Source organism: Canis lupus, chromosome 5 (assembly GCF_048164855.1).
Source record: "Canis lupus baileyi chromosome 5, mCanLup2.hap1, whole genome shotgun sequence".
NCBI classification, from domain to species: Eukaryota; Metazoa; Chordata; class Mammalia; order Carnivora; family Canidae; genus Canis; species Canis lupus.
In genome coordinates, this window is record NC_132842.1 from 19,551,121 (window position 1) to 19,563,675 (window position 12,555).

General features: G+C 37.3%; 1 protein-coding gene across 3 annotated transcripts in view; it reads right to left on the reverse strand.

The window, feature by feature from the left end:
* SLC39A12 (solute carrier family 39 member 12) overlaps positions 1 to 12,555 on the reverse strand; it is a 73,663-nt gene that overhangs the window by 27,263 nt on the left and 33,845 nt on the right. Inside the window, exons 8-12 of one of the 3 annotated variants that reach the window (XM_072825645.1) lie at positions 12,335 to 12,487; positions 10,280 to 10,390; positions 6,730 to 6,796; positions 2,864 to 3,022; positions 1,076 to 1,263 (exon numbers count right to left, since the gene is read on the reverse strand). In XM_072825645.1, coding sequence (XP_072681746.1) covers positions 1,076 to 1,263; positions 2,864 to 3,022; positions 6,730 to 6,796; positions 10,280 to 10,390; positions 12,335 to 12,487 — 678 coding nt within the window. The remainder of the gene's footprint in view (positions 1 to 1,075; positions 1,264 to 2,863; positions 3,023 to 6,729; positions 6,797 to 10,279; positions 10,391 to 12,334; positions 12,488 to 12,555) is intronic. The other 2 variants (XM_072825646.1, XM_072825647.1) reach the window with 2 other exon arrangements.

Here is a 12,555-nt window from a genome sequence, read left to right on the forward strand (position 1 = left end):
TAAAATAAAATGGTTGTGTTTACTTGAAGAGCCTTCTTACTGAATTCTACTTCCAGAATTCACGGTTATCTAGTTGTTTTAGGGCAGGTTCCTGCCTTTCAGATTTTTTTCTTCATGAAACATTTCTCTTTACTTACTTCCAGGACAATAGCAAGATTTTGCCCTATCACAAGTCAATCACAAGGGTCCTGTTCTACATATTACCTTCAAGATTGCGTATTTTACTTTTCTGCTCTAGGATTCATGTAACCACACATCTTCCTTCCATTTGGATTGGATTTCTACTGATTTTCACTCTTAAATATTTCTTTCATTCATCTGTATCATGTACATGATTCCAACACAGAAGAAAGGATATTAGGACTTAAATGAACACATCTAAGTTGTACCAAGTCTAATAGAAGGGGACCTTAAAAAAGATTGGTTTATTTTGCAGATTCCAGAATTTAAGAGGCCGAAAAAAAAAAAGTAAAAATTTCCAGCTTCAAGAGATTAGAGAGAATGAAAAGTGATAACAGAGTTACCATTAGTGTCCGCAAGGACCACTCTCGGAAACACATGTTGTAATGTTAGAGACTCGATTGTATAATCTTTCTCTTTTCACCAGCATGATAGCCCTTTGGTAAGTAAAACTTAAAGTTGAAATCATTATTTTTAAAAATACAGTTGGTTAATTAAGTCAAACAGCTAAATAATTTAATGACAACTTTAGTTGAACTATTTTCCAATGCATAAATAATATAGGTAGCTGTTTTATAGAGCTTTCCTCAGCTAGAAGGATAAGCATTATGTAGAGATGCAAAGCTGGAGCAGAATGAACTGATGATCACTCTTTGGCAGTTCTACAGGGTTCATTCATTTCACTTAATTTCACTAAAAGGATGTCAATATTTTCTGTATCTCAAATTATGTTTCTTCTGCCTACAGCTTACTTTCTTGGATTACACAGAATATTTCCTTAGTCTTTTATATTATTAAATATATTCTTCTCATCTATCCTTCTATTTTATGGCTTTGTCTCTGTTTTACATTTTCAGAGTTTAGAAAAACAACATAGAAAAGCCACAAAGCTTACCATTTCCACCAAGGATAAATATAAGAACATCCCCGCAGTAACTGTTAAGATCCAGTTTTGAACACATGGATCAGTGGATACAGAGAGGCCAACGTATAGTCCTATGAAGGCAGTTAGAGCACTTAGAAAATTCATAAGGATGGCAATCTTAATAGGAATTCCAGAGCTTAAGAGTACAGCAAAGTCTCCTAAAATTTAAGGGAAAAAGAAAATATAATCATTATATAATTGATGATGACTTTGCTGGATTAATCTGCTACTAGGTTGTTTCAAATTTCAGCAACTGGGGCCCATTTTATAAGCAAAGTTTACTGACCAGTTGATAAAACATTTTCTGATATTTCTCTAGGATTCTTATTATACAATTAGGAAGTTACATTTCAAGAGTTGTCTTCCTTTTACTTTTCCTTAAGATAACATAACATACGCCGGGAGAACCATGACATATTCTTTATTTCCTGGCACTCTGTGACATTTGCAACTTAGATAAATGCAGAATAAAGGACTTGCTGTTTCAGGGTTTTAAAACCTTTTTGCCTGGAAACTTGCCAGGCGAAATCACGTTATATTGGCTTTTGTTATCTATGTCTGCAAGAACTCCTGTGGGGAAACAGACAACTACTTAATATGAGATTTTAAAATCATTGGCAAAGTTGGTTAGGAAAACAAATTTTTTCCTTTAGAAAATGTTTTACTGCCTTGATGATTATAGAAAAATGATCTTATTCTCTATATACCTTTCCTCCTAAAGAAGAATGATCTTTTGATCTGAGAGCCTCTATTTCTTAGTTTGGGAGATAGAGGAGGCCTGAAATTCAATAAAGAGACAGTCTTGCTACTCAGTTCGTTAGTTCTATTGCAAGTTGGTCTTATGAACAGGTCTTAAAAATGTCTCTGCTGGCCTGCCATAGACTGTCACACTCCTCTGTGGTTTTATTATGATGTCTAAAAAGCAAGGCCACTGTATACGGCACCTGGACCAGCTACATTTTAATGGTTTCAGGAAGGTTCTTGGGTAAATTGCTCTAGGAAGGGTGGATGGTGAGTTGGTGACAGGATTTCGGGCAGTAGACACTGAACACCAGAGGTTGGGGTGGCCCAAAAGGTCAACGTAGACCTGGAAGTGGGGGTAATAAGATTGACAAGAGCCCCCTCTCTAGGTCATGTGTGTGCCTGGAGCCAGCCTCTGCTGTTCCTGGGCCTGTTTCAGAAATGCCTAGTCTGTCTCTTCCTGTTTCCCAGGAGGCAGAATTTGAATTACAGGGCTATTAAGATTATCCAGAAAAAGAGCCTTCTGTGCATCTGCTACCATACGCCCGTCATTTCAATTTTATGCTTGGCCTTAGACATTTTATATAAATCAAGTTGATGAAACCATGGTTTGGCTTTAATTTAAATGTTATTTTATCTCATTGGCCTGTTTGCTGACATAATGGGTAAAGTTCCCCTCTTAATGTTTTCCCCACATTTAATATGCAGATCTTAAAGTCCTTGCCAAAGTTCTTTAAAACGAGGTTTCTCTCAATGACTTTCTTCCATATAGAACTCTCCAGAATCCAAAACAAGTGACTTCTGACCCTAGGTAAACATCATAAAGAGTCTAAATGAATTTTGTCCCACGGTACAGAAGTTTACTTTTCCAGTTGTCTTCTAATCATTTAAATAAATTATGAATGGAAAGTATTCATCTTCAATTGTGTGTTGGAAAAAGATGTCCACAGACCATAGCTAGAAAAACACTACGGCTTTCTCAACAAGCAGGGACAGCCATGATCCTACGCGACTTACCCATTTCATGTGGAATTTCATGACACAAGATAGCAAGCGTGGTGGTTGCTCCCGACTCAGATGAAGATGAGAAGGCTGCTCCTATCATGAGGCCATCAGCAAAATTATGCAGGCTGTCCCCAACCAGTATCATTATTGCTAGCAAGCTAATGGTGTTGCCTAAAGAACCAAATAAAGGTGTGAGAAGCATTAACAGGGCTCTAGACATTTCCCGGAACCCTTCACACACAACCAACTTTCCCACCCACCCTAGACATTCTTAAATTGCACCAAATTAAGCAACCCCACTTTGTTTCGGCTTTTAAAATAAGTCAAGACTGGAGACACAAAAATGGTAATTGACACTTCAGGCTGTACGGTCATTGTTTTTTCAACAGATCTGACTAGTAATGAGATAAATTATGCACCAGTGTTCACTGTTATGTCACTTTGTTCAACTACCCCAGGAGAAAAAAAAAATTGAAGCATCATTATAGCCTTCCAAAATACCATCAATGACCTTTCCATGTGCATCTTTTGTAAAGCACTTTAAAATAATTTAGGACCCTCCCTGTAGAATGTCATTAAAATGGAGGCTATTTTCCAAAACTGTCTCTGGGTCAGACTGTCCCTGGCATGAGTCTGCTGGAGTACATTCCTGCCATCTTCTGCTCATTGAGTTCCCCTTTCTGGTTGGCACTCATGGCCCTCCCAAAGTATCTTGATCACTCTCCTGCTGTGACCTCCACAGAACCACTATCAGCTCTGCTGGCCCCCAAATTAGCCTTGGAACAATTAGTTTGTCTTTCTGAAAAATAACTTTCAGTACTAGACCAGCTGGATGTTGAATAAAATAAAGAGAAGCTGTTTTCACGGGATTCCATTGCCTAATATACATTATCTGATTAGTGGAGAGTCACTGAAATAACTAATATCATAGTTTTGATCATAATTGGGTTCAAGCTTTTCATGGACAGAATTTCTGTTTTCAAAAACCCTGACATTGGGATCCCTGGGTGGCGCAGCGGTTTGGCGCCTGCCTTTGGCCCAGGGCGCGATCCTGGAGACCCGGGATCGAATCCCACGTCAGGCTCCCGGTGCATGGAGCCTGCTTCTCCCTCTGCCTGTGTCTCTGCCTCTCTCTCTCTCTCTCTCTCTGTGACTGTCATAAATAAATACAAAAAAAAAAAAAAAAAAAACCCTGACATTTTAGATTAGTATAACCCCCTTGTGCAATTGAACAATTAATACATTCAAAAAGTACTCCGCGGATAACACTTATCCTGACAATAAGCCACTTAGGTATCCATTTGATAAGAATAGCCTTTCAAATCAATTTCCATAGTCTAAAACTTCATTAATTACTCAGTTTCTATCCACTGTGTGCCTGATGTCAACACTAGCTGTTGTTGCTGTTAGAACTAAACCCAACATTCTAATAATTATATACTCAGTAAAAATAGAAAGAGGTGGGCAGCCCGGGTGGCTCAGCGGTTTAGTGCCATCTTCAGCCCAAGGTATGATCCTGGAGACCCAGGATCGAGTCCCACGTCAGGCTCCCTGCATGGAGCCTGCTTCTCCCTCTGCCTGTGTCTCTGCTTCTCTCTCTCTCTGTGTGTCTCTCATGAATAAATAAATAAAATCTTCTAAAAAAAATAAAAAGAGGTTACCTCCTGGTTTCTGTTACATGGTCTAAGACTATAGGGGCACTGTTTTATAATATGGCTTTCTATCTATTTCATTTGGGGAATACAGTTCAACTCATTTCATATCCCATACCATCAAATAACTTCAATGAAGTAAACGGCAGATATAGCCCAGACTATCAGCCAGGAGACAGAGTTATTGATATATACAAGCATTTCACTTCTAAAATTCATGGCTTATTTAGACCTATTACTATAAAACTAACTTATATCCTTCTTGTGGTTTACTACTTCATTTTACTCTTTATTTAAAATGAGAAAATTTCAAGCAATGATCATAGAAACACAGAATAAATATCAAATTATCGAATTCAGGGATTTCTTATTGACATGGCCTGGAAGCTCTCAGAATCTCATCATCCTATCAGGTCACTTTGCTGCCAACTTTCAGAAATAAAGCTCTTCTTTGCGAAAATAAAACAAGTTAAAGTAATACATTTGGCAACATTGCAGCATGCAAATAAATTGTGATTTCCATGTACTTTTACGTAGTTTTTGATATTTGTAGCATATATTCAAGTGGAAAATTTTTACTCAACTTATACTCTGCTAACAGTGTGACCTATTTTTGTTGTCCTTTTTTTTTTTTAAGATTTTATTTATTTATCTGAGAGAGCGAGTTCACGAGTGGAAGGGAGAGGCAGAGAGAGAGGGAGAAGTAGACTCTCTGCTGAGCAGGGAGCCCAACTTGGGGGTCTATCCCAGGACCCTGAGATCATAAGCTGAGCCAAAGGCAGATGCTTAACCAACTGAGCCACCCAGGCGCCCCTATTTTTGTTATCCCTTATTTTATTACCTCCAATTATGGGTTTCTAAATGTCATATCATGGACATGTAACAAGCCACAAGGCAAATATACATATTTGCATGTAAACTTCAGGGAACACACTGTACATATTGTTTAAGATAATTTAAATATTATTCGGTGGAAGATAAGACCAGCATTCACTGGTAATCTAGTGTACTTATTACAGAATTATCAATAATATTTTATCTTTGCTTATGTACCTGGCAGTCAGATTCATTTCCACATTTCTAACTTATCAGAGGTTTTCCATGGTGAAGCATGGGCTGGACCTTGTATCATTTTGCTATTTGTTTATTTAAATCAGACTGTGGGTAGGATTTTCACATCCTGTCTTTTGAAACACAAGCTGAGTTCCACCAATGAGGTAATGTGAAACAAGTAATCAAATATTTGAACCTAATTCAATATGTCCCTGGAAAAGGGCAGTTGAGTAATCAAATTTGGATTTGTTCACTGTGCATTCTGTATGCCAAGCTTGATATCTGAAGTGGAAAGATACGAGGCCTCCAAAATACTTGAGTAGGACCATCGTTACTCCGTGACCTAGCATCTGCCACCACACTCATAACGTGCCTGGGCGTATCCTTCTTTCCTCTTCTTTGCTTTCAAAATCAATAGTGAAGAAATGTCCATTGCAGACCTACTAGGTGCCAGGCATTCTAGAATCTCTCCTGGAACTAAAGATTTAGAAGGAGAAATATTACTAGCCATGTCCTGAAAGCAAAATTGTATACCAAATGGGTATATTAAATTCAGAAATAGGGAAAAATCATAGAAAAGGTTTGGTTAGAATTTATATGAACAGGTGATTTAGAATAAGATACGATTGATGAGTTATCTTGCACTTGAACTCCACCATTCCAGTGACAACATCACACATTAACAGATGTTGGCACTAAATTTCAGTAGACTGTGCAGAAATCTCCAGACTTCTTAGAGAAAGAAGTAAAAGGCTCAATCATCACATAAGCATGAATTTTTTTTATTGATGTTTAGTTGACACATGTTACATTAGTTTCAGGGGCACAATGTAGTGATTCCACAAGTCTATCCTGTATGCTGCGCTCATGATCTTAAAGGAGGCTTGATAACTACATACAGATTTACACTAACTGCAGTCCTCAGAGGATCAGTTTTAAACAGTTTAGGGAAAAATCATTTTTAAAGAATGGAATAAGATTGATGTAATGCACAGTGTGTGTGAAAAACTCCTAGAAATGAGTATTAAACATTTTCTCGTAAAGGCTGCAATGATGAAACACAAACCCAGTGAGAAATCTGTATGATTTCCACACACTATTTTCAAGCAGACATAACCTTTTTCTGTGGTGCTTTCTATATTTAATGTTTAGCTCTTGAAAAGTGGTACTCACATTTTCTGTTGGAGGCTGTCATACTGCCTCCAGGAATTTCAGCTGCCTGTGAATCTTCTGGGCTTTTCTATTTTAAATTAAAAATAACTGATGAGAGATCAGCAATGTTCATCATTTTGTTGTAAAAGTGAAACATCTGGAGAGTAAGGTGGACTTTTAAACATTTTAATACTCTAAGGTGTACTAGAACTTTGAAATTTCAGAGGCAAGCATAGAAGGGAAAGCTGATGGGCCAGAAGGAAACCTTTGGCACTGTGTACCTTTAGATGAAAATAGCACTCTTATGTAGATCAGAACCTTCCACACAGAGCTGGAGGCTCCTGAGACAGGCTGTAACTCAGGCTCTTAAATTATGGAAGCCTTATAAAACCCAAAAGCTGAAAAAAAAAAAAAACCCGATTCTTGATTCTTGACCTAATTTAACACTTCTGTATGGTGGACTGCAGGTCTAGGATTCATTTTCGGATGCACATCACATATTGCAGAGAGAGAACAAACCCATGCAATGCCTCACAGTATTCATGATAGCATAATATTCTGTGTTGGGGGCTTTGCCCATGAGTGAAAGAATCTTGCCGATTAAGGAAGTAAATCAACAGGCTTACAAAAGAGAAATATCATACATTTTAAACTTCTTTAATACATTCCTAAGACAGAGAATTAAGACTTAGAAATTGACTTCTGGGAGTTCAGATGATGTGATTTTATTTCAGAGACTGACTCATGTTCCAATTTCAGGAAAGTCATTTCCATCCCTGTGCCTCAGATTCTCATTCTATTATGTGAAAAAGAAGACTTTTCATAAGTAGCCTCCGCTTTTCTTAAGTTCATACTACACGCCTTTGATTTTATGAAAAACCTACACTAGGACCTGTTTTCACTAACTGAAAGAAGCCCAAAGAGGATTTTTGCTTTTATGAAAAAAAAGCCAAAAAACACAAACAGCATTCAGCCTCCTTTTGGTAGAAGGCTAAAGCAGCAGCAGTGAGTGGTGCTTAAAGCTCGTTCCCCAGGAACTCCACTCAGCATCTCAGCATCAAGCCACCGGAGCTTTGACCTATTATCTGTGAGCATTGGTGCTTTATCTTGATTTATCATGTGCACCTGTTAGCAAAATGGGTCCTAAGATATTAAAAAGTCCTAAGACAAGTAAGTTTTTTTGTGTCTGGGGATGCTCACCTGTTTTTCCATGTAAATTAATGGTAATTGCTTCTTCACTCTTTTACCATTTTGGCTTACAAAAGAACTCACAGGAAGGCTCTGTTTTCGGATGGTGAGGGAAACCTGTATCTGCCAACTGAACATGTCCTTTTATTTTTTCATTTTTATTTATTTATTTTTAAAGATCTTCTTTATTTGAGAGAGAGAGAGAGATAGGAGAGCACAAGCAGGGAGAAGCAGGCTCCCCACTGAGCAGGGAGCCCTAGGTGGGGCTCAATCTCAGGATCCTAGGATCACACCCAATCCTAAGGCAGATGCTCAACCAACTGAGCCACCCAGACATCCCAGAACACGTCCACTTAAAAGCATGTTCACAAGGGCACCAGGCAGGCTCAGTTGGAAAAGTGTGCAACTCTTGATTTGGGGTCATGAACTCAAGCCCCACGTAGAGTGTAGCAATAACTTAAATAAATAAATTTCCAAAAAAAATAGCTTATTCATGATTCCATTGCCCAAAGTTGTGAGAATTTTGAGACAAATTTAATGAGAGGCATAAGCATCTTTTTAAAAAATGTGAAACAGAGAAAGTAAACTCGTATCCACATATTACAACAGTAGGAGCTACTCAAAAGATGCAATAATGGGCTATTTTGGGATAACTGGCTGAGAAGTAAGGTAGGGCCCGAAAGATACAGGGTGAACAAGAAAACCTTTTTTACATTACATCGAAAGCCTGATTAAAATAAAAAATTTCAAAAAAAAAATTTCTATAGTTCTCTTAAAAGACAGGACTTCAAATGTTTATTCTAGGATTTTTTCCCCAAAAAACCTTTATACTATGTAAAGGAATTTAGAGGCAAGCATCCAAGACTCCTTGATTGGTGAGAATTAGGGGTTCCCCTCCATCCTGAAATACCAGGAACTTGAACCAAACAGTCCTAAAAGTTCATATTATTTCTATTCATTTAAGGTTGATCTTAGGGCTAAAATAACGAAAGGAATAATGATATATTCTTAGTGAGCTAACATATTCAAAGAGTTCAAAATTCAGGATGCCTGGGTGCCTCAATGGTTGAGCGGCTGCCTTCGGCTCAGGGCATGATCCTCAGGTCTAGAGATAGAGTCCTGCATTGGGCTCTCTGCGGGGAGCCTGCTTCTCCCTCTGCCTATGTCTCTGTCTCTCTCTCTGCGTCTCTCATAAATAAGTAAATAAAATCTTATAAAAAATTCAAAACTCACTAAGCATCAGATATTTGCTTATACGCATCTTAGGATTCTGAAACCTCTTCACTGAAATAGAAGGAATAAAGTCAGCCTGAAAGTGATTTTAAAACTAATCTCAGCCTGAAATTATCTTCTTCCAAGCCACATGTGAAGTATTTAGGCAATAAACATAATAAGGCTTTCAAAATTACTTGTTTAAAGGGATGGCTTTGTTCATATTTGAGTTTAGCTCTAGATCCACAATCTACCAGCAGACTTCTCTTAGCTGTGGCAATGTCTCAGGCTCAGCTTACTTATCTCTACTCGGTTAGGAATCTATCCTTGAACTGTAAACACCTCCCCCAAGGCCTTGGTTAGAGGAGGCAAGCTTTCTGTTATTTACTTTCATATTTTTTCCTGTCCCTTTACTTTGAGAATAAGAGTGGGAACTTTGGGGCAGCCCAGGTGCTCAGTGGTTTAGCGTCGCCTTCAGCCCAGGGCCTGATCCTGGAGACCCGGGATTGAGTCCCACGTCAAGCTCCTTGCATGGTGCCTGCATCTCCCTCTGCCTGTGTCTCTGTTTCTCTCTCTCCTCTCTGTGTATTCTCAGAAATAAATAAATAAAATCTTAAAAAAAAAAAAAAGAGTGGGAACTTTTGTTTTAAACCTGACTGAAGGTTGTGTTTTGCAAATTCACAGGGAATATTTGTCCAAGAAAACTCAATGTAACAGAAGCCATTTATTTTAAGACAGCTTATGTGCCAGAATCAATTCTTTTCTGCCATATAAAATGATCATCCCACTCCTAGATGCACTAATTCTTTGCTCAGCAATTATTTGGCCCCATCTAGTCATGGCTAAGGATTACTCAGGATGGAAAACCTAAAGGTCAAGTGGTTTATGAAAACTTGTAAACAAAATGATCAAGATAAATGTACTGTCAGACTGACCATATGTGTTTCAAAGTGGTGTAGATAGCAAGGATTTGAATTTGTGGAAAAGTTTTTTCCCCCTTTAAAACAGCTTGTGGGTGCTTGGCAAAGCTTTCCAAACTACTTAGCATGGTTAAGAAAGGCAAATCAGGAGTGGATTTTGTTTATCTAGCCTACTGATTTTCATGTATTCATCAGAGTATAAAGGAAAGAAGGTAATCAAATCAGTAGAGTACCTCAGATCAGTAACGTACCAACTGGAGTGTTGAAGCAGATTTGCCTCTGCCTGACTGGTCACTTAGTTCAGAGTTGAGTACAAGATGGTGGGAGTGTCCCCCATGCCCATTAACCAATGATACACCCTGCTGGATGAGGATGGTTTAAAATTAGCACCAAAGCCAGAAGAACACAGGTGCAGCCTGTGTCAATTCCATGGTTCTAGTTAACACTTTGCTTAATGGCCAAAGTGGTGGGTGACACACAGAAAAAGCATTGAGAGAATTCATCGTGATAAATACTTACTAAAATGTCTCACCTTGGAAAAGCACAGGACTGCTCTGAAACATCATTCGTACTCCAAATGACTTCAGAATGAAACTTTAGGTATGTCTAGTTATGATTTTAAAAGACTTGAGTGGTGGTAGTTTTTATATTGTCTTGTATTTACTGAAAAGTTGTATTTACTACAAAATTCAATTCTGAATTCTTTCTGATGGGGATACCAAAAGGGATGATAATTGAAACTATATTATACCCTAGAACTCCTTAATATCTTCAGAAATGCATTCATCAGTTAAAGCACTCGAATCTTCTAAAACATTTGCATTCTTTGATTTTACTCAACATAATGAGTCTTGAAATTCTATGCTTAAAACTTATTAAAAAAAAAAACAAACTCATTTTAAGTTCCCTGACAAATTCAAGGACAATCTGAATGAACTCTACATTTTTGGATGGCCAGAATTTATTTCACTCATTTCTATCCTGGTTACCTTTCTAATTATTACACACAGGTTGATATGTTGACTTTGTCATTTAATTTTCCCAGGCTGAGAAAGCTAATCTATTGTGGCAAAGGGGATCTATTATTGTCTTTTGTGCTTATTGAGATTAGAACCTCTTCTGTGGAGGTTAAGTTGTTGAGCGCCCAAGGGTAGGGACAATCAAAGCTACATTCCTAATTTCTGAATTACTATAGCATCCTAGCTTGAGCTCCAGGACAAAGAAAAACCCTGCTTCATTAAAAAGAAAATTTCTATAGCATTTTATTTACTGTGAAAAGTTTCAAATACACAGAAAAGCTGAAAGAGCTGTAATGAGAGCACTCAAATACTCCCAAGATTGTACCATTAACATTTGACTACAACCATTTTACCACCTTTCTTTCATCTATCATCCCTTTGTTCATCCATAAAACCATCTTATTTTTTGATGCATAGAATCTGGATCTTGGATAACATTTAGGAATAATAATAAACAAGTGCTGAATATTTTAAAAGGCTGCTAAAGTTTTCCCTGAGCACACATATTATAAATTACGTGAACAAGGAGAAAGCCAGAAAATAAGTGGAAAACCATGGAGGATATAGAGCCCTAGGACTTTGAAGGAAAAATTGCTATATTTTAGTCTCCTAGAGTTGTTTGCAAGCATTTATCTTTTTAACCAACCCACCAGCTAATCTATTGTCTGATAGGATAATGTGTAAGAGCAAAACAAATCCATTAAAAAACCATACTGCATTTTACGTTTCATCACAGACATAGAAATTGATCAAATACAGGCACAATGGATGCAATTATTCAGCTGAAAAAAAAAAAAAAGATCTGCCACAAATCCCATTTCTGAGCTCTTTGTTTTTATAATTTTAAATGCTCTTAGGCTAGAAAATGATGGGTAATTTTGTGAGTTTTCAAAGTTTTTGCCTGCATGTTTATATGTTTTTGGGTAGGAAAGACATCCAAAATGCTGATTAGTAGCTAGGCCATTGGGTCCCTTCATTCTCAGACATGAAATAGTCTCCTGTTTCTAAACTAGCCACGAAGGTCAAAGAGCAGGTTTTAACAAGTACCTTAACAGGCCAGCAACAGAGGTTTAAAAAATTAATAACCAAAAAAAAAAAAAAAAAAATTAATAACCATACTTGTAGGGAAGCTGCCATTAAGAATGATGTGTGTATTCTGGAAATCAGAGTCCCATCCCTTACAGAGAACTTTATGAAGATGTCAACTACTTTTCAACATGGACTTTTTAAATAAAAGATGAATATTAAGAAGCTTTAAAGCACAGGATAATAAAATTTAAAATATACCTCAGCATTTGGTGATACCAGAAGAATAAAACATTTTTCTATTAAGAAAAAGCCATGGATGCCTCCAATTAATCCTAACAGTTTCCAAATATGGCCTTTGCTTTCATGGAAATGTCCAAACTCTGAGCCTTCCTGCTTATGTAAACCAAGAACCTTAAAAAAAAAAAAAAAAAAAAAAGATACACAAAGAAATAACTTTTGATGATTTCAATATTAATTAA